The following is a 21,715-nucleotide window of genomic DNA, read 5'->3' as shown; positions in this document are numbered from 1 at the left end:
TCTCCGTTCAACCCTTACTTTTTTGTATTTCAAGTAAGCTGCAGATAATTACATGAAATACACTCCTTGGTTGCACTTCAAGTAACCTGTAGATATCATTACCCTTCGCCCTTAAAGACTATTTTGAATAGGAACTGCTGCTTTTGGGGCCCTGTTGAAGACAGACAGAAAACATTTCTTTTCCACGGCATCCTGGGGTATATTAATTTGTGTCTTTAGTCCCAGCATGCGTGCACAGGTGAGACTGAACACTGCTAGGTCCTATGAAACAGTAATAACCAATCCGAACTTTCTACACCCCCGGAGAGCTCGCACCTCCTCCCCACGAGGGCTCCCAGCCCACCGCACACTCTCGGGTCGACCCGCCTGGACTCCCCGGCCGGGGGAGGAGCCACGGGCCGTCGCAGAGGCGTGGCCTGCGCGGGCCCCGCCCCCGCTGCGCGCGCACCTCGGGCCGCCCTCGCGCCCGCCCGCTCGGCTGCTGCGCCCGCGGCGCCCGGGGGAGTCGCTGACGGACTCGCTGACGGCGCGAGTGACGGACGCGAGGAGCGGTCCGGCGGCCGGTGAGTGTTCGCGACCTCCGAGGCTGTCCTCGGGGGCCCCGGCGGTCCTGGCCGGGACGAGCTGTGAGAGTCCCGCTCGGCCCGGCCGCGGCCCGCTGCCCCCGGTTCGCCGGCCTGAGGGAGACACCCGCGGGCCGGCTGCCGGAAGTGGGGTGAGGCGGCGCGGGGGGCCCGGGAGGGGACCCCGCCTCGGCGGGCGGCGGCCCGGGCCCCCCCGAGCCCGGCGTCGCGAGGGACGGGGCGACGTGAGCGGGGTCGCGGCGGGTGCCCCCCGGCGCCCTCCCCGCCGTCGGAAGTGCCCTTGGAGTCGCGGCCGGGACCTGGCGGTGACGCGGCGGGTCGGGACGGCCCCGCGCGCCCTGTCACGGCGAGCGCCGCGCCCCGCGCCCGGCCCGACCCTCGCGGAGGCGCCGGCGGAATCGAGGTTTTCCCGCTGGCACACGGGGTCCCGGGGGAGGGGGCGACCGTCGCCCGCCGGAGCCGCCGGGGTGCTGCCCCCGGCCGGCCGGGAGCGCCTGCAGCCCGCGGGGTCGCGCCCCCTGACGGGCAGGGGTGAGGCGACCTCAGCCCCCGCCCGCCCGCTCTGCTTCCTCGGGGTTGGTTTGTCGCTGGTTTATTTTGAGGAGGGGTTTGTGGTGCTCAGGGGGCACTCCCGGCGGGCTGCCCGGCGCGGGAAACGTGGGGTGTCGGGGATCGAACCCGGGTCCGCTGCCCGCGAGGCGAGCGGCCCCTCGGCTGTCGGGTGGAAGAAACGTGACGAGGCAGAACCGCGGTTCGTCTGTGGGCGTTTGCGGAGCCGATACGGGGAGCCCGGAGAGCCGGGGCCGTCGCAGGGTGAGCGCGCCGGCAGGACGGTCAGTGCTCGGCGCTGTCCGGCTGGATCTCCTGTTCCAGTGCTCTGTGTGACGTGAGATCCGTGCGGCCCGGCGCCCCGAGTCAGGTGCCGAGGAAGGGCGGCGGTGAGAGGGACGGAAAGCCGGCATGCGTTGCCGCGAGCTCTCCCGCTCCTGCCGCGCTGTTCGGAGGGAGACCACAGCCGGGCCCTCTCGGCTCCTCCGGGGTTGGTTTGTCTTCGGGCCACACCCAGCCGCGCTCAGGGCTTCTTACTCCTGGCCCTGTGCTCAGGAACCACTACCAGCAGTGCTCAGGAAGACCGTATGTGGTGCCGGGATAGAACCCGGGACAGCAGAGTGCAAAGCAAAACGCTCTACGCCCTGTACTATTGCTCCAGCCCCTGGGTTTGTCTTCTTTTATTTCTTATTTTTAACTGAATCACCGTGAGCTGCAGTTACAAAACTTTCAGGTTTGGGGCTGGAGCAATAGCACAGCGGGGTGGGCGTTTGCCTTGCACGCGGCCGACCCAGGTTGGATTCCCAGCACCCCAGATGGTCCCCTGAGCACCGCCAGGGGTAATTCCTGAGTGCAGAGCCAGGAGTAACTGCTGTGCATTGCAGGGTGGGACCCAAAAAGCAAAAAAAAAAAAAACCACCTTTCATGTTTGAGTTCGGGTCAAACACCCATCCCTCCACCAGTGTACATTTCCTCCCACCACTGCTCCCAGTGCCCCTCCCTCGCATTTGTCTCCTTTCAGCAGTTGACTTGCTTTTTCTGGTTTTGTATTTGGGCTACACCTGGTAATACTCAGGGGGTAACTCTTGGCTCTGTACTCAGGAATCACTGCTGGCAGGGCTTGGGTGAGGCCAGAGATAAAACCCAGGTCTGCTCTGTGCGAGTAAGCACCCTGTCCGCTGTAGTATCGCTCCAGCCCCTAACTTTCTTACTAAGATTGTTGTGTCCTGGCCGGAGTGATAGTACAGCAGGCCCGGGACACCTGCATTGCACTCAGCCAACCTGAGTTCAATCTCCAGCATCCTGTATGTTACCTCAAACCCCGCCAGGAGTGATCCTTGAGTACTGAGCCATAGTAAGCCCTGAGCATGGCCTGGTGAGGCACAAAAAAAAAAAAAACCCTAAAGTATCACTTCTTGGAGAAAAATATTTTTAATATTCAAATTGTAGATTTTAGTGTAAAATATATTCAAATTGTAGATTTGTGTGAAATTTAGAATTCAGATCTCAATTCCTCAGAGAGAAAAGAGAAGAAGAAACTAAATTACTTCCTTGTATAGATTGGTTCTGTCTAAACGAAAACTTTTAAATACATATTGTAATCTTTTTCTGGGAGAATTAGGAATTCTGGGTCACATTTTCTCTTGTGTTCTACATAGTGAAGGTTATCTGCTTTTAACTTGATTAATTACTATTAGGTTTATGCATAAACAGAATGAAAACTGTCTTTAGTTTTGCTCTGAAAATTTTTTCAGGATACTTCTGCCCTAAGGAGCCATTACTGATGTTAATTCTTGGGGCTGGAGCCATAGCAAAGCAGGTAGGGTGTTTGCCTGGCACATCGCTGACCCGGGTTAGATCCCAGGCACCCCATGTGGTCTCCTGAACCTGCCAGGAGTGATTCCTGAGCGTAGAGCCAGGAGTAATCCCTGAGCACTGCCGGGTATGACCCAAAAACCAAAAAAGAAAAGCATTTCAGAGGTTCTGGGGGTCTGAAAGGATATTGCAGAAGGCAGGGTGATTGCCTTCCACGCATCTGATCTGGGGTCTCTCCCTGGCACCTCATATGACACCCTAGCCCCGCCAGTAATGCTCCCTGATCACTACCAGGCATGGCCAAAAAACAAATCCAAAAATTTAGGAGGAAGCAAAATTGATTTTGTTGCCATGCCCAGCTTTGCTCAGATATCACTCCAAGTGGGCTCAAGGATGGGGGCGGGGTGCAAATGCCTTATTCTTGTACTATCTCTGGCCTTTGGGGTTATTCTTTTGTTTTGGTTTGGCTTACTCCTGACTTTGTACTCAGGAATCACTCCTGGTGGGGCTGGGGGACCATATATAGTGGCAGGAGTTAGACTGGGTTGGCCCCATGCAAGGGAAGAATCTTACCCACTATCCAGCCGGGGGGGGCGGGGATTAATCTATTATTTATATTTTTTTGGGGGGTCACACCTGGCAATGCACAGCGGTTACTCCTGGCTCATGCACTCAGGAATTACCCCTGGCGGTGCTTGGGGGACCATATGGGATGCTGGGAATTGAACCCGGGTCAGCCGCGTGCAAGGCAAATGCCCTACCCGCTGTGCTATAGCTCCAGCCCCTATTATTATTATTATTATTATTTATAGTTCCAGAGATGTAGGAGCTACAATTTTTTTGTCTTTGTATTTGGTTTTTCTAAGGCACCTTCCCAGGTTTTATTATTTTTTTGTTTTGGGGTCATATCCTGCAATGCTCTGAGGACCATTTGTGGTGCTGGGGATCAAATCGGGGTGTGCTACATGCAAGGCAAGGACCTTACACACTGTACTATCGCTCTGGCCCTCTTCCTGGATTTAAAAAAATAATATTTAAGTGATGATAACTTGTTTGGCAAATATATATTGTCTCCCCGGTGTGCACACAGGGTGTGCGAAAACACCAACACCGTTCTTGGTCACTCTAAGTTCACAGTCCCCCTGGGAAGATGTGAAACGGTAAAACTACTTTGTAAGATTTATGATGGTTGTTTTTACAGTCAGTATTCTGTGAGATGGGAGAGATAAAGACATGCAAAACAGAAATTAGGAACTTAGGCCAGAGTGATAGTACAGTGGGTCGACGTTTGCCTTGCGCGCAGCCAATCCAGGTTCAAGCCTGTGTATTCCATATGGTTTCCCAGCCCCATCAGAAGTAGAAATAATTCCTGAGTGCAAAGCCAGGAGTAACCTAAGTAACCTACCCTGAGCATCATCAGGTGTGGCCTCCCAAACAAAACCCAAATAAAGAGGCTCTTCTAGAACATATTTCTTCCTCTCAGTTCTGGGAACGTAAGGGACCTCGGGGATGTTCTGGAATAGAACAGGCAAAAAATATATGGGCTGGAAAGAGTATGGCAGGTAAGATCTTGCACGAGGCACCCCTGAGTTCAATCCCCCAGCATCCCATGTGGCTCCCTGAGCATTCCAAGAGTAATTACCGCTAAGCTTGCAGGTGTGGCCCAAAACAAAAGCAAATAAAATCTTTATTTGTGATTGTTCTAGAGAAAGAGTACAAAGACTTCATCTAATTTTCAGCGAGATTTATAACAAAAAGCTATTATTATAAAATAATCTAGTTTGACAAATATCTTTCCTGTCTTTCTCCAGAACTGCTTGTCCCTGAAGTTCACAAAATAGGTGTTTCAGTGGAAGATTAGAGGCAGAAACGCTAGGACTCTTATAAACAATCTTCATTGAACACCAAGTGCTGTGGGCCATGCATGAGTGTGGGATGAAGTACGGTGTTTTCTAACCTGGTTCCCAGGAGGCGTGTTGCTGAAGCACCAGCTCTCACTAGTGTGAGTGAGGCTGCAGCTCTACCCACTGGAGTAGGGCAGACCCGGGCAGACCAGCCTCACCCACACTAGCAAAAGCTGGTGTTTTAGACCTTTTTTGACCTTACAGTTAAGTACAACTGGTAGTTGGCACTAACTACTAGTACAGGGGATGCCGGGGATGGTTTAAGTAGAAGGCACAGGGACCATAGACTTTTAAAAGATTAAGCTATTTTTCAGGAAGTTGCTATGTAATATATTAGATCTCCGTCAATAACCTTAGGCCAGTCTGGAAAAGTGTATAATCCAGGACTAGCTGCTTTGGACTACAAACCTAAGAGATTATTCTGGAACCGTGTCATAACACCTGTAGTGGAAAATGGGAGCTAGAAAATGAGCGTCCTAGTTCTCCTATGCCACATCTGAGCAAACAGGGCGAACTTCGGGTTTCTTCAGACCCCTGGAGATACTGAGCCTTGTCTTCTCGCTGCCCTCATGTCTCTCCCTGTTTTATGTATTGGTCTTCTGTTAGGGTTTGGTTTGAGAAAGGAGTTGAATCTACCTCTCAGCATTGGAGCTTTTGCTTCTCTGCTATTTTTGGTTTACACGCTGTTGGATGATTGCCCTTCCCATATGTCTCCCTCTCCCGCCTCCCTATTTTTTTTTGAGCCACACGTAGCAGTGCTCAGGGGTTACTCCCGGCTCTGCTCATGGAACACTTCTGACATGCATGGGGAACCATATGGGATCCTGGGGATTGAACCGGGTTGGCTATGTGCAAGTCAAGCACCCTACCCACTAAACTCTCTCCAGCCTCATCTCTTGCCTTAAGGTTAAAATAACTGTTGCCTTTCCCTGGAGCAGTAAACAAAAAGAGAATCTTGTCTGTCATAAAGAATGACACCTGGAAGTGTTACTGGTTTGATAATGCACGGAGTAACATGTGCAGGCATGCTTTTGTTAATTTTGGCTGCACATTTTATTATTTATTTTGGTGGGGAGCACTCCCATTGGTGCTCAAGAATCACTCTTGGCAGGGGCCTGGAGGGGGCCATATAGGCTGCATGGAATTGAACTTAGATATGTCATGCAAGGCAACTAACTTGTCTTCTATTGTCTCAAGCCCCATATCATTACTTATTAATTTATTTTTGGTTTGGAGGCCACACCTGGCAGTGCTCAGGGGCTCCTAAATCAGTGCTTGTGTGTTGCTCCTAGTAATACTCTGGATATATAGTTCTGGAGTCAAACCCAGGCCTTCCTGCAGAGCCTACGCTCCATCCTCTTATGCTCCAATCTCTCTGGTGCTGTATACATACTTTTTTATTGATTTTGTTTTTGGACTACACCTGGTAGTGCTCAGGCCTTACTCCTAGCTCTACATTCAGGAATTACTTCTGGAGATGCTCTGGGGACCATATGTGGTGTTGGGATCAAACCAAATCGGCCGCATGTAAGGACATGAACATCAACCTGTCCACTGTATTTCTTCTTCTTTTTTTTTTTTTCTTTTGAAAAGGGGCAATGAGCCAAGTGAGTTTGACAACCTCTGACCTAGATGACATGATTTCCTCAGGGTGTCATGAGGCATCTCTTACTCAAATCCCGTTTAGCTCTTACTCAACCTCACTCACAGCTAGCAGCATCTGCAGTGTTGATTTTCTAGTTGCGGTGATGGCACATGTCTTGCTTGGAAAGGTGTTCCCTTTTCCTGACACTGCCAGGGAGCAAGCTGAGTTGAGTGCTTAATGTGACCTGTCCAGTGCTTTCTGTAAATTGCTGGATTTTTGTATTGTCACTGTTTAGTAATTACACAGCTACTTATTTTTGCCAACAGCTTTTGCAGTAGAGGTCATCATCTCCATTTGGGCAGCATTACAGTTCACGAAATTATGACATGAAGTTATTTAGTCCCATACTACACATAAAGATGTGGATCAAAGAGACTGTTTCAGGCTGGAGTGATAGTACAGTAGGTAGAGAGTTTCCCTTGCATGCAGGTGACCCAGGTTCAATCCCTGCCATCCCATATGGTCCCCGAGCACCGCCAGGAGTAATTTCTGAGTGCAGTGTCAGGAGTTACCGTTGAGCTGAATTGCTGGTTGTGACCCAAAAGGACAGGGGGAATTTAAAAAGCGAGACTTTCGTGGATGAGAAAACTCTGCCCTTAGGAGGTTGTGTCTTTACCTACACTGTAGATCATGCTTTGTTGTTGTTGTTGTTGTTACTTTGGTGGTGTGTGGGTTATGTTTGAACCGCACTTGATAGTACACAGTGCCAGTAATTAAACCTAGACCTTCTGCATATTAAGAATACACAAGGGACTAGATAGAAAGTACAGCACTTGCATTACACACAGCTGCCCTTCGTTTTGTTTTTGTTTTTGTTTTTGGTCACACCTGGCGATGCACAGGGATCACTCCTGGCTATGCACTCAGGAATTACCCCTGGTGGTGCTCAGGGGACCATATGGGATGCTGGGAATCGAACCCGGGTTTGCCACGTGCAAGGCAAATGCCCTACCTGTTGTGCTATTGCTCCAGCCCCTGCCCTTGTTTTTTGTTTGTTTTGGTTTTTGGAGCCACACCTATTGGTGCTCAGGGATCACTCCTAGAAGACTCGCTACCATTTGGGATGCTGGGGGATTGAACCCTCGTTGGCCTGTGCAGGGCAAATGACTTACCCACTGTACTATAGCTCCAGCCCCATCAGTTGACCTTGGTTTGCTCCCCAGCGCCACATATGGTTCCCTGACCAACACCAGGAGTGATCCCTGAATACAGCTAGGAGTGAGCTGTAAGTCACACATGGGTGTGACCCATGTGATACTGCTTGTGTCAGATTCGATATGGAATGAAAATCTGGTGAGCAGTGAGGGTAGTTGTGGAGATAAGTTTTTTTTATCATTTTTATTGAGGTACTCTGAGATTTTATAAAGAGAGTCGTGGTTTCTGAAGTTGGACAGAAGGGACAAGATCGGCCTTTCTGCAATAGGTGTCTTTCTTTGACAGAAGTCTGCAGTGCAGGGCTGTAGTGAAAATCATTGGCCTGATTTCTTTCTTTCTCTCTGTCCCTGGTCCTTCTCTCCTCTTTCAGGCTTTGTTTGTTCAGCAAATGTTTGGGGTAAGTGATTGTTGTAACTGGCACATCACTCAGTCCCTTGTTGTCTCTACAGGCCCAGAAGAGAGCAGCAAGAATCAAAACTGACCACCATGTCAGCAGAACCAGAGACCTCAGAGGGGGTGGATGATTCTGAGAAAAAGAGCCCAGGGACTCCAGAAAAGGAAAACCACACCAGGTGAGCTCTGTGGGGGTGCTACACTCTTAAGGAACCCAGGGTCTACAGTATCCATCACACTAGTCAGAAATCTTGCCAGTCTGGAAGATAGATGCTGGGTTGGAACTGCAGAGACAGCATATAGCACTCTCAGCTTTTCAGAACTCTCCCTTTGTATTCTGACCATTACCTTACCCAGAAGGCAGCAGCCACTGCCAGGAGGGTCTTTGATCTCTTGTCCTTCTCAGACCTCTTAAGTGCTTTTACATCCTGGGTGAGAAGGTAGAGGCAAAAAAGCTGGCACCCATTAAAATATGGGAACAGCTGTTTTTCTTACCTTGTTGGACCAGTTCATTCTATTGTGCCTGTTCTTCAGCCTTCTCAGTTTCTGGTGATAACTTCATTGTTGGCAAAGTTCTTTTTTCACACTCTGAAATAATGGCTAATAATAAATCATTCTAGCACGTGGGTGATTTGAGCTCATCTAAAGAAGCCAGTAGAGAAGGGGCCCCTGGAAGCCAGCTATTTCTCTCTTCAACAAATGGGTTGAATAGACACACACGCCCCCAGTATCCAGACTGCGTTTGGGGTCACGTGATCACCAGTGTTGTCATTACATCCTTTGTGTTTTTGTTGTCACACAGACCTATATTCCTAACTTTTTTTCCCTCATCTGCCTGTGCCTGGCAGTTTGGAAGAGGCTGTGGGTCCAAGATGGCTGTAGGGCCATCTCTGAAATCTGGTAGTCAGGCTTTCAAGAACAGTATTGGAGACACCTTCCCAAAGACTGGCTGAGCAGTGGAAAAGCCAGCAAATGCTGTGGTGGGATTGGAGATGTGTTACTTCAGGCTGCAGGCAGTAGAGAAGCAAGGTGGTTTATTTGGGTGGTTCAGTGAAACACGGACGCTAGTGAGTCAGTCCCGTCTCCCGAGGCTGTGTCTGCTTTCCCTAGGCTCCCTGGCAAGACCCTTTGCTGATGCTAGTCAGGTTTCTGAGCAGCCCTGCTTCCGGCTCAGCAAGTGGCCTTTTAAGATGGGAAGGGCTCACATGCACATGCTCAGACAATCATCTCTCCGTAGGATGACCGATCTCTCTGAGCTCCTGAAGGAAGGGACCAAGGAAGCCCATGACCGGGCAGAAAACACCCAATTTGTGAAGGATTTTTTGAAAGGCAACATTAGAAAGGAGCTCTTCAAGGTTTGTGTTCCACCTTTGTGCACAGGATCGGTTTGGGTGCCTTGGTTCCATGAGAAAGGTCCCCCTTATGCTGGGTTGAGGGGGAAACTGGGCCTTTTCTCTGCATCACTCTATTGTGATTTGGGGGTCATTTCCAGTGGTGCTGGGGGCTTTGTGGTTGGGGATCACTCCGGATGGTGCTCAAGGGACCTCTTAATGCCAGAGGGATGGAATTGGAGTCAGCCCCAGACCTCAGTCTCAATGTCTGGTGGTTCTTGTGGCTCAAGTGGAATAACCGTATCTATAAAGCATCCATGTTTCAAGATTCACCAAGCTTCCTGGGTGGATGGGTCTTTAGGCTTCAGTGGCTAAGACATGTGACCATAGGAGTTGTCGCCCAGCCCCTAAGCTATTCCCATTGTCTTCCCATCACCCAACAGCTGGCCACTACTGCACTTTATTTCACATACTCAGCCCTGGAGGAGGAAATGGATCGCAACAAGGACCACCTGGCCTTTGCCCCCTTATACTTCCCCACGGAGCTGCATCGGAAGAAGGCCTTGACCAGGGATATGGAGTATTTCTTCGGTGAGGACTGGGAAGAGCAAGTGCAGTGTTCCCAGGCTACACAGAAATACGTGGAGCGGATTCACTATGTGGGGCAGAATGAGCCAGAGCTGCTGGTGGCTCATGCCTATACCCGCTACATGGGGGACCTTTCTGGGGGGCAGGTATTGAAGAAGGTGGCCCAGCGGGCCCTAAAACTCCCTAGCACTGGGGAAGGGACCCAGTTCTACCTGTTTGAGAATATAGACAATGCTCAGAAGTTCAAGCAGTTCTACCGGGCCAGGATGAATGCCCTGGACCTGAACCTGAAGACCAAAGAGAAGATTGTGGAGGAGGCCAACAAGGCCTTTGAGTACAACATGCAGGTACTGCTGCAGGCGCGCGGGCTCGTGGGGCCAAGGCACAGCCTGCCTCCAGCATGGAGGGGCTGAGGCGTCAGGTCTTAAAGAACGGCTGTTTCTGGGGCTGGAGATAGTACAGTGGGTAAGGTGCTTGCCTTGCATGCACCAACCTGGGCTCGATCCCCGGCATCCTCTATGGTCTGCCAGGAGTAACCCCTGAGCATTGCCAGGTGTGCCCCGCTCCCCAAGATAAGAAAAAGAATGGCCATTTCCCTTGTTTGCAAGGATTGCTCCAAAAGGTAGTCCTGCTCTCCCTGGGCAGAGTTAGTCCCTCCTCCCAGGGAGAGAACTAAAGAGCGAGGAGCTCTGTAGCATTTAGGGGTTCTGATTCAGGGCCTGGGGCTGCCCTCAGCATTGGGAAAGTGGACCTGGGAGTGTGCAGTATCAGCCTGACCACAGGACTTCTAGTTTGACGCCTCTGGAGACACCAACCCTACTGGGATCGCTTCTCCCACATTCTTATTTTCTCATGTTTTGCTCAAAGTACTTAGAATTGGTAGTCAGTGCTCACAGTGGGTGAGATTACCCCTTTGCCTTCCTACTATCTACCCCAACAATTTTTACAGACCTTCTGTTCCATGCATAGGCCAAGTCCTCTGCAGCTGGCCACTTTGGGGTGCTGGGTCAGGGAGTGCCAGCTTAGTGCACATCTTCCCATGCCCAGATGGCTGGTTTGCACTCCTCAGCCAGCTTCACCAGCCCCTAGCTTCCTCTGCAGGAAAGAAGGTCAGTATGCAGGCAGTGTACATAGTCCAGTGATAGCTGCTGACCCTCTGCTCCACAGATATTCAATGAACTGGACCAGGCTGGCTCCTTACTGGCCAAAGAGACTGTGGAGGATGGGATCCCAGTGCATGATGGGAAAGGGGACATCCGGAAATGCCCCTACTACACCGGTGCAGACAAAGGTAGGCCAGCATGTCTCCAATTCCCTTCCGGGGTGGGCGTGTCAGCCTCCCCTCTAATGCCTGTTCCCCTCTTGGTGCTGCCACAGGTACCCTGGAGGGTAGCAGCTGCCCCTTCAGAACAACCATGGCTGTGTTGAGCCAGCCCAGCTTCCAGTTCTTTCTGGCCGCCAGTGTGGCCTTGGCTGCTAGCCTCTTGGCCTGGTACTACATGTGAAGGATTCACACTGGTTCCTACCGCCACCCGTGACTGAACACCACCTCAGGTGACATATTTTCTAATACTAGGTTTGAGAAAACAAGCAACCAATAAAAGCCAGATGCAAAATCCTCTGCCTACCAGCGTCTCCTGCAGGCCGGATGCTGATCAGGGTGTAGGCCCACGCCCCTGCAGCCCCAGGCACTGGAACCAGCTCTGCTGCTAAGGCTCACACCTCTAACCCCCAGCTCAGTACCTTTCTTCCTTCTGTTGGCACCTCTGCCCTACTGGAACAGAGGAACCAACCTGCACAGAGCTCTAGGAGGGCGCGAGGGGCCTCTTCTGCAGGCAGACCAGTACCTACCTGTCTCAGACCTGGACTCTGTTCCAAACAGAGGCCTGGAGGTCTGCTCCAGGCGACTGGATCTAACCTGTATATATTAATGTTCCGGCATTCAATAAAGTGAACTATGACAGTTGCCTCACTCCTTCCTGCCACGGGTATCCCCTATCACACTATCCCCTGGTTGTCTTCTGCCCTGAACCCCCACCACTACTGGTCACCTTCATTCCAAAGTACTGACCCTCAGAGACCCTGTGAGTTCCTCTTGCTTGTAGTTTAATTCTTGAAAGTGTTTTGGAAATTGCCCCAAATAATCTTTGAATTATTGTGGTTTGGGGTCTTACCTGCAGTGCTCAAGGATCTCTCCCAGGTACTTGGAGGATCAAACCCAAGCCTCATGCATTTTGGAAAGCTTGTGTTGAGCCCATTGAGCTCTGGTTATATTTCCTATTTTATCTGGAGGCCAGGCTGGAGTGATAGCACAGTGGTACGGCGTTTGCCTTGCACTCAGCCAACCTGGGTGTGATTCCTCCACCTCTCTCGGAGAGCCCGGCAAGCTACTGAAAGTATCTTGCCCACACGGCAGAGCCTGGCAAGCTACCCTTGGTGTATTCAATATGCCAAAAAAAACAGTAACAACAAGTCTCAAAATGGAGATGTTACTGGTGCCCGCTCAAGCAAATCTATGAGCAACGGGATGAGAGTGAGTGATTTGGAGGCCATATGTGGTGGCGCTGGGGTCAGTTGCATACAGGCAAGTGCTTTAAACCTTGCACTCTTTCCAGCCCTTTACCGACTGATTAAAAATAAAAGGGGGTAGGCAGAGGCTAGGGAGAGAAGACAGAGGTACTGTGCTTGCTTTACACATAGCCAACCCAAGTTCAACCCCATGTTCAATCCCCAGCACCCTATATGGTCCCTTGATTGCATGTAGGTATGGCCGTCAAACAAAAGAGACATGAAATAATGAAACAACACATGTCTAAAATGATGTTTCAGGAAGTAACTCAGTAGTAGTTTATGTTTTGCATGTCTAAGGCCCTGGATTCCATCTTTGCACCACAAAATTAAAAAATAAATATGTGTGTATATATATATGTGTGTATATACACACACACCAACTTACATACTTTTATTAATGAGGACCTGCAAAAGTTTAATCAGAAAGTTGACAGGGAAAGTCTTTCCAACTATGAGTTTGTCATCCTCCTTGATTAAGATGTGGGGTTGGAGCAGAGCCTACCCAGAACTGGGGTACCCCTTGGGACCGGCATCAGAGACAGCAACTGCTCTGTGACTGGGTCATAGCCAGAACTGTCCACACCATCCCACTCTGGCGTGGCTGAATTTGGCAGTCGGCGCACCCACTCTGGCCCTCGCTCCCTCACCGTCCCTTGCAAAGAAGGAAGCCAGGCAAGAGAGCAGAGCAGAGGCCCCCAGCGGGGAGTGAGGGGGCCAATTTAATGAGAAACTACAAACCGAGACAGGTACGACTCACAGTGACAGGCGGCCATGCAGTGGCAGTGCAAGACCAGGAGGGGCAGGAGCAGGGTACAGCATCCACATGAGCAAGTCCACACAGACCATTCCGGAAAGAGAGTGGGCCCAGGGCGGGGCTGCTGTCCACCAGAGCGCTTCTGCCACTTTTGCCTTCTTTGTCCCCAGTCCCAGGGCCATAGTTGCCACCATGCCTGACACATTAGCGAGCATAGCGACAGCAAGTCAGCCAGGGTGAAGAGGGGGTGTTGTTAACTGGGAAGAGTCCATGGAAAGTCCACTGCCATCTGTCTCAGGTGGGACGCACCGGCCACGGGACAGGTCACTCCCACATGCAGCAAGAATAGAGTGTAGCTGGATGGGTGAATCCTGGACATTCCTTCTGGCACCGGCAGATGGGCTCAGGGGTTGGGCCAGAAGGGGAGCTGGGGAGGGGAAAGACAAGTCCCTTCTTGGCAAGTCAGAGCCCAGTCACTTACCCAGTGGCCTTCAGGGATGCTGGCCTCACTTCCTTATCCCAGCTGCCTCCTGGGCACTTCACAAGGTGGGCAGGCTTCCTGAGAGTCCTGGGGGCCAGGGCATTCCTGCCAACCATCCTGCCTATTGTCAGCAGCCCACACCCAAGCCCTCTCCTGCTTGACTCCACAGCCCTGCTTTCCTCCCTGAAGATCAGACGCGACTGGGGCAGCAGGCACTGCTCTGCTTGCTTCGGACCCAGCCGGTGAGGACCGAGCCTGTGCAAGCACAGGACCGAAACGGAGCCCCTCCCTAACTCAGCCTCCCGGCCACAAACGCCAGGCACACCAGCGTGACACAAGCTCCGTGCCAGCCCTTACCACCTGCTCACTGTTGGCCTTAAACCCAGCAGTAGCTGCCAAGAGTCCTACGGTCAGGGAAGGGCAAGGTGAAAGGACAGGACTTCCAGGGACTGGTGGAATGGCTTCCAGCCCCGTGGGAGCAGGGAAGCCAGGCCACGGAGCGTGGGGAGCAAAGCACAGGGGTCAGGCTACCGGTGGGGAGTCCAGTCCAGCTCCGTTAGTTAGCACAGGCGCTTGTATGTGTAGATGTAGGCTTTGCAGCTGGGGCATGTGTGTGTCACGTCCTTGAAGTCATTGATAAGGCAGGGGATCAAGCAGCAGCCCAGATCACACCTGCAGCAGAGGGAGACACGAAGGCCTGAGGAGATGCCCCGGCACTCGGGCCAACTCCAGCTGGGTGGGGGTGAGCATGCCCCCCTCCCCCATGGGTGCTCCACCACCTACCCCATGAAACAGCAGAAGAAGCCCAGCACGAAGTTCATCAGTCCGATCTCATAGGAGATCTTGGTGGTGATGGCCTGCTGGCAGTGGGGGCACACTGTCTGCACAGGTGCACCCTCAAAGATTTCTCCCTGGAGCACTGTCACTGTGGTGGCAGCCCCTGAGGGGACTAGGACAGTGGCTGTGTGGCCCCCAGGGCCAGGGTAGGGCCCTGGTGGGTAAGGTCCCGGCGGGTAGTAGCCCATGGGTGGGTGAGGACCCGGAGGAGGATAGAAACCTGGAACAGCAGACAACAGTAGAAACAGGTCACTGGCTTGGCACCTTCCTCACATGAGAGGGGACAGAGTCCCCAAGCCGCCTCAGCACCCAGTAGTGCAGAGTGGGGGGCCCCGGGCCAAAGTGATGATATTCTTGCATATTCTTGTCCCGCTATTCTTGTCCCGACCCCTGGGAACAGGCTGAAGCTTCCTGGCCAGCCAGCGCAGAGAACCCATGCTCAGTCTCCCCAGAGATCTCATCTGTGCTCCCCACTTTCACACTAAAGGACCCTCCGACCTGCCCTGCAGCCCCCCTCCCAGCCTTCTGGCTTGCTGCAGTGCCAGCACAGCAGGGTCCGCTCTGTGGCCCACGGCCTCACCCTGAGCCCCAGGAACCCACCTGGGGGCATGTAGGCGCCATCTGCATTCACATGAGGGGGGATGAAGCCAGGCTGGGGCAGAGGGTGACCTGGTGGCTCGTAGGGTGGGGGCCCGATGTCTGCAGGGGGCACTGACGTGCCAGTCGGGGGCTGCATCACAGCTGGGGAGGAGCGGCCTGGAGGAGAGAAGCGGGGAGAGAAGGCTCTGGCGCCAGCGCCTCCATCAGGCCCAGCAGGCCCCAGGAGCGCCAGGCCCTACCTGGGGTGGACGGGGCTCCACTCTTCTCCTCCAGCAGGGGGGCTGTGGGGCCCCCAGGGTAAGGGGGGGGTGGCTCATTGGACATCTTCACTGCCTCCCTTGTACCTAGAAAAGAAACCCAGAGGTGAAGGAAGCTGCTGGCACCCCTCCTGCCAGTCAGACCCCTATCTGCAGCGAGTGCTTCCCCCCACCCCCGTGCCACTGCCCAGGAGCCAGCTGAGCCTTCCCCCCTGCATGGGTTGGGAGACCATGCATCAGAACGCTCCCGTCTCCTGAGCGCTCTCTATGGCTCGTGGACTTAATCATCTTTTAAAAGCAAAGTACTGGGGCTGGAGTGACAGTACAGCAGGCTGGACACAGACACCAGGAGTCATTCCCGAGCATCTCCGGAAGTGACCAAAACACCCAAAAAAAAGTACTGGGGCTGGAGCAACAGTACAGGGTGGGGCATTGGCCTTGCTTGTGTCCAACCTGGGTTCGATCCCAATACCCCATACGGTCCTCTGAGCACTGCCAGGAGTGATCCCTGAGTGCGGAGCCTGGAGCACTGCAGGGTATGGCCCCTCTCAAAAAAAAAAAAAAAAAAGGACACTACTAAAGAGATACAAACAAAAAAATAAAAGCACAAAAAGATGCCTGTACTTCACAACATAAAGATCCCATGCCCGATTTTACTTTGTAAAGAAGTGTGGTACAACCATCCCGTGAAACTTCTCACGTAGATACTGCGCAGAGAGCACAGCAGGCAAGGCACTGCTTGCACACAGCTGACCTGGGTTCCCTCTGCAACACCCCATGAGCCCCTGAACCTGCTACAAGTTATTCCTGAGCACCGAGAAGTAAGCCCTAAGCTCTGCTAGCTGCGGCCCCAAAATCACCAAACAGCTGCTGGGGCTGCACATTGCAGGAGGAAGGCGCTGGCATGAGGCTGCAGTGTGACCACAGTTCAACTCCCCGGCACCACCGAGTCTCCTGAGCACTGAGCCGGGAGGAGTCCCTGAGGCCACTGGGTATGGCCCAAACCCTCCATCCCCCAGCACCGCCAGACGCAAACAGCGGGCTGAGGACTGCTGGGAGTCACGGGAAATGCCCCCAGCAGCTCCCCTGGGGGCAGCCCCTACCCAGAAGGCTGGAAGCAGGCGGGAGCCCTGCGCAGCACAGGGCAAGACCCACAAAAACGTACTGAGAAGGAATGTACTTCGGGAACGGCTAAGGTCGGTGAGGGGTAGCCCACTCCCCCGAGGACGGGCTGTCCTCCCCAGGGGTCCCACCGTGCAGGAAGAAGACAGCCCCCTCCCCTCCCTCACCGCAGTTGGGCCAGTGGGCAGCAGCTGGGTGCCGCCCTCTGACGTGTCCTACCCTGGGAGCGGCCCGGGCACCTCCAGGTGCAACTCAAAAGCCAGAGAAGAGCCTGTGGGCTGGGGCCTTGGCAGGCTGAGTCTGACCCCAGGGGGACCCTCCACACCACAACCGAGCAGAGAGTGGATCTGTAGGGAACGCAGGCCACCACAGCGAGCACCACAACCGAGTATGTGCGTCCCATCCCAGAGGCGCAGGTGTCAGGGCCGGGCGCTTCACCCAGTCCACCCGCCACGTGGCCCGGCCCCTTTCACCCAGACGCAGCCCAGGTGAGCGCTGCCCGGGACGCACTCCACACCTGAGCCAGCGCCTCTGCCGGCTGCCAGACCCTCAAGCATTGGGGGGGGGATCCCCAGAGGGGCGGGGGCCTAGGAGGGGCTGGAGCAGCAGTCCAGATGGCAGTGACCCCAACAGCTTCCATAGGAAGGGACAGAGTGCAGGGCAGGTCAGAGGGCAGGATGGACGCACCCCGGACCAGAGGCGCCTTCCGCCACGTATCCTGAGCTGCCTCCGCCCGGGCGGTCCTGTCAGCGATGCCCTGGGAAGGCCCGGCACAGGGCCCGTTCCCAGGGCACCGCTGTCCCCAGGCGTGTGGCCAGGAGGGGCTTTCTGCCAGGCTGGTCCCAGCTCCCTCTGACGTAAAGCAGCCCCAGAGGCCCCCGCTGGGGCCCGGGTCTCCAGGGCAGCCAGAGGACGTGAGAAGGGCACAGCAGCCCTGCTGGGGGCGGGCCCGGGGCGACAGGCCAGTCCCGAACAGCTCGCTGCTCTGCTCTCTGGGTCTGGGGCCACACCTAGTGGTGCTCAGGAGACCCTTCTGTGCCGGAAGGGCCTAGGGCCTCCTGCGTGCCCCTTCTGGGCCCGAGTCGCCCCGAGCCTAATCACAGAGTATGACCTGTGGTGACCAAAAGTCTGGGGCACTGTGGCCCGAGAAGACCTAGTGGGGACTCCGGATCGACCCTCCGAGCTGGCCAGAGGACAGGCAGCCAAGGCGAGGGGACTCGGGACAATGGCCGGAAGGCCAGTCACAGCTTAAGGAAGGAGCTGCACCCAGTGTGGGGGGAGGGGACGTCCGGGGCCTGGTGCCAGCACTTGGCGTCTCAGAGGGGTGGCCCCTCAGCTGCCGTGCCACCTACCATGCACCCTGGGCAGATGCCGTGCCACAGAGGAAGGGGGGCTGCAGCCTGCACCCGAGTCCTTCCTCCGGAACTGATACGCCGGTCCAGTCAGGGAGCCCCGGCTCCAAGCCCCGGCCAAGGAATAAGGGCACCCCGGGCTGCGCGGGAACCGCAGAGGCGGCCACACTAGCAGCCGGGCTGCCAGGTGCCCTGGGCACGGAGGGCCCGAGCAGGGCCACGAAGCCCGAGGCTACAGCCAGACACCCCTGTAACACAGTCCCAGGCTATCTGCTTTGGTATGGTTTGGGGGCCACACCCAGCGATGCTCAGGGGTTACTCCCGGCAATGCTGAGGGGGGTGGGCTCAAACCTGAGTCAGCTGCGTGCAAGGCAGGTGCCCTACCACTGCACGACTCACTACCGCCCCAGTCCGGCTGCCGGGTCAGCTCCTGGGGACTCCTGTCCACGCAGCCAGGGGCCAGAGACCATCCCCTCAGGACTCCCTCGTGATGGGTGAGTTTCCGCTACACGGGGAGGAAAACAAGATTTAAAACACAGGCTGGAGCCAGAGCTATGGTCCAGCCTTCCACACGGCTGACCTGGTTCGATTCCCGGCATCCCATATGGTCCCTGAGCACCACCGGGTATAGCCCAAAAAACAAAAAATAAGAAAAACTGAAAACACGGGCTGGGAGCAGGGTTCAAAGGGCGGCTTGGAGCCCCCGGCCTAATTCCTGAGCTGCGGGGCCCCCACGCACTGCTGACACAGGCTCCTGAAGAGTGCCAGCTGTCACCCCCAGATCAAAAATACCCCCGTGTGGGGCCGGAGCGATAGCACAGCGGGTAGGGCGTTTGCCTTGCACGCGGCCGACCCGGGTTCGATCCCCGGCATCCCATATGGTCCCCCAAGCACCACCAGGAGTAATTCCTGAGTGCAAAGCCAGGAGTAACCCCTGAGCATCGCTGGGTGTGACCCAAAAAAGCAAAAAAAAAAAAAAAAATACCCCCGTGTCAGGGCTGGAGCGATAGCACAGTGGGTAGGGCGTTTGCCTTGCACGCAGCCAACCAGGGTTCGATCCCAGCATCCCATATGGCCCCCTGAGCACTGCCAGGGGTAATTCCTGAGTGCAGAGCCAGGAATAATCCCTGTGCATTGCCAGGTGTGACCTAAAAAGCAAAAAAAAAAAAAACCGTGTCTCACAAAATAATCAAAGCTCCTGGCAGAGGGCGTCTCTGCGGGGCCCCTTATGTCCACACTTGGGGATCACAGGCACCTCCGGGACTCCAGACACACCTGGGCGTCAGCAGCTGACAGAACTGCTGCCGCCCTGCCCTGGGGACTGAGCCTCTCCCAGCAGATCCGCGGCCCAGGGGTGCGGCGGGGGGCTGGGCCCAGGCTGTCCAGGGACCCCACAGCCGGTCTGGCCCCTTGCCCTGGGGCCTGGAGGCCTGAGCAGAGCAGACTGGGGTGGGCTGGGGGCGGGCGAGGCCCATCCTGTACGGGCACTGCCCCAGGGCTGAGGACAGGCCAAGGGGGACACAGGCACAGGGAGACCGGATGGGGGGGGACATTCAAATCTGACAAGTATGGGGGGGGCAGGCATGCGGGGCAGACACCGGGTGGGCACTGGCAGAGGGGGAGGCATAGGTGGGCAGATGGAGGGAGGGCAGGACAGGGGTGACAGCGCAGAAAGGACAGTCACAGTGCACCGGGGGCAGGGAGGGGGCACAGGTGAGCCCTGCAAAGGCCCCTTTCCGCCGGCCTCTCCCGGGTCAGACCATGCCCAGTGCAGGTTTTTCTTAAGTCGCGGAGGCTCAGGGGGTCCCTGGAGCCACCAGGGAAACCCTTGCGGCCTCTAGTTGTGCTTGAGGGGAAAGGCAGGAGGCGGAATCCAGGTGGATCCGCGCACACCCCCAGGGTCTTTGCATAGGCGGGAGGGTGGGAGGAGGGTGTTAAGGCCCACAGAGCAGGGGAGAACGAGAACGTTCAGGGGTACCACATCTGTCACAATGCCCGGGAACACCCGCTGGGTGCACTTGGCAGCGAGGGGGCTGCGCGGGCCGGGCAGGCCGGGCAGGGCTGGTTCCGGGGCGCGCTCCAGCGCCCGCCCCCTCTGATCTGCAGCCGCTGCTGCCACGGGGAGAATCCCGAGACCCGACAGTCTGGGCCGTGAGCTCGGAAACAGTCCCCCAGCCCCGGGGACTCCCCCGCCGCCACCCTGCCCTCCAGCCTCTCTAAGCACCCGCCCCAAGCGCGTCCACTCCACTCCCAGGGAGCGTCGGGGATGCCCCCCCCCAACCCAGGCGGGTGCCCGTCAATCACTGCCAGCGGGATTGCCCCTCCCGGGGCAGCCTGGGCCGGAGGAGTCCCCAGAGCTCCCACCAGCAAGGACCAGTCCCCGTCCCCGCCATACGCAGCCGCCCAGCTCCTGCCACTGCGATGGCCCGGACGCGGCCGGCGCCCCGGGGTGGGCAGGCGCTCCCAGACCCCCGCTTCGGGCGGCCAGCTCCAAGCCAGACGGCCCCGGGACTGCTTGGCCCGCGCTTAGCGCCCGAGGCACCAAACGCCCGGGCCAGTGGCCTGCGCTGGACAATCTGGACAATCTCCTGGCCGCTGGCGATTTTCCCTATCAGATGCTGGGGTGGGGTCGGGGTGGGGGGGGGGAACAGACTGATCTTCGCAGGGCAGAGGGCGCGGCCTGCGGGGCGGCCTGAGGACCCCACCCAATTCAGAGGTCAGCCCTGAGGGTCAGTAACGGAGGTCACACGGGCCGCCCAGCCCCACCCTCAGTCACAGCCGAGCCTCGGGGAAGAGACCCCGGCCCGGGACCCCCGCCTCCTGGGTGGGTCGCCGGTACCCCGCGGCTCGTGGGGAGTGGGGGGGACAGCGCAGCCCACGCAGGACAAACTCCGCGCCGGACACCTGTTGCGCGCCTCCGCGGCGCCTCCAGGGGCAACGGGAAACACACCCTCTCCCGGCCCGGGCCCGCGCCCACACCCGCGCCCACGGGCGCCCCGGGCCCCGCAGGCAGGCGGCGGCGGGCGAGCGCCGGGCGGGCACGTACAGCCCCGGGCCGCGCAAGGTCAAAGGGGGCTCCGCGGGGGCCCCTTCCCGGACCCCGCGCCGAGCCGAGCCGGGCCCGACCCCCACCTTCCCCGCAGCCCGGAGCACAGACTAACGCGCCCCAGGGGAGCGGCTCCCCGCCCCCGCCCCGCTGTCACCACGGCTCCGCGGGCGGCGGCCGACGCGGCGCGGCCAGACGCCCCAGTCCCAGGGGCCCCGGGCCCCGGGGAGGTGGCGGCAGCCCCGCGGAGCCGCCCGCGGGCGCCCTTTACCTCCAAAGGCCGGGAACCCGCGGCCGAGCGGCGCCGAGACGAGCCCAGGTCCGGCCGCTCGCTGGACTAGACCCTCGGCCCCGCGGTTCTGTGCGCGCACGCCGACCCCCACCCGCCCGGAGGCTTCTGGGGGATGAAGTCCGCTTGCGCACCCGCACCCCCGCCGGCCGCACCGGGAGGACTACAACACCCACAGTGCACCGCGCAGGCGCCGCGGGCGGGGGCGGGGCGGGGGCCAAGCAGTCCGGCTCGGCCCCTGGCCCCGAGGGCCGCGAGGCCGGCTTCTAGAAGCTCCACGGGCAGCCGGCCCCGGGGGTCTCCCAACGGCCGAGGCGACTCACCGTGCCCGGGACGCCCACGGCAGCGGGAACGGCCGTCTCCGCAGCCCGCGGGCGCGCGTCTGTCACGGGGAGGACGGGGCCTGAGGCGTCACCGGAGGCGGGGCATGACGTCATCGGGG

General features: G+C 56.6%; 2 protein-coding genes across 4 annotated transcripts; one reads left to right on the top strand and one right to left on the bottom strand.

Moving 5' to 3' along the window:
- Positions 1 to 437: 437 nt before the first annotated feature.
- HMOX2 (heme oxygenase 2) lies at positions 438 to 11,927 on the top strand. Its single transcript, XM_004604148.2, has 6 exons — positions 438 to 563; positions 8,102 to 8,224; positions 9,283 to 9,400; positions 9,820 to 10,311; positions 11,132 to 11,255; positions 11,342 to 11,927. The coding sequence occupies exons 2-6, from the start codon at positions 8,139 to 8,141 to the stop codon at positions 11,467 to 11,469; spliced, it is 948 nt and encodes a 315-aa protein (XP_004604205.1). The 5' UTR covers positions 438 to 563; positions 8,102 to 8,138; the 3' UTR covers positions 11,470 to 11,927.
- A 1,288-nt stretch (positions 11,928 to 13,215) lies between these two features.
- On the bottom strand, positions 13,216 to 21,715 carry CDIP1 (cell death inducing p53 target 1). Of its 3 annotated transcripts, XM_004604145.2 has the most exons (6): positions 21,256 to 21,409; positions 15,447 to 15,551; positions 15,208 to 15,363; positions 14,554 to 14,827; positions 14,302 to 14,442; positions 13,216 to 13,716 (listed from the first exon to the last, which is right to left on the bottom strand). In XM_004604145.2, the coding sequence occupies exons 2-5, from the start codon at positions 15,529 to 15,531 to the stop codon at positions 14,331 to 14,333; spliced, it is 627 nt and encodes a 208-aa protein (XP_004604202.1). In that variant the 5' UTR covers positions 15,532 to 15,551; positions 21,256 to 21,409; the 3' UTR covers positions 13,216 to 13,716; positions 14,302 to 14,330. The 3 variants fall into 3 exon arrangements, with proteins under 3 accessions (XP_004604202.1, XP_054991230.1, XP_054991229.1); XM_055135255.1 differs by lacking the exon at positions 21,256 to 21,409 and adding an exon at positions 21,597 to 21,715 and having other exon boundaries at positions 13,216 to 14,442; XM_055135254.1 differs by having other exon boundaries at positions 13,216 to 14,442.

Source organism: Sorex araneus, chromosome 4 (genome assembly GCF_027595985.1).
Source record: "Sorex araneus isolate mSorAra2 chromosome 4, mSorAra2.pri, whole genome shotgun sequence".
NCBI classification, from domain to species: Eukaryota; Metazoa; Chordata; class Mammalia; order Eulipotyphla; family Soricidae; genus Sorex; species Sorex araneus.
The sequence above is the reverse complement of the archived record's forward strand: the minus strand, read 5'-3'. Positions and strand labels throughout refer to the sequence as shown.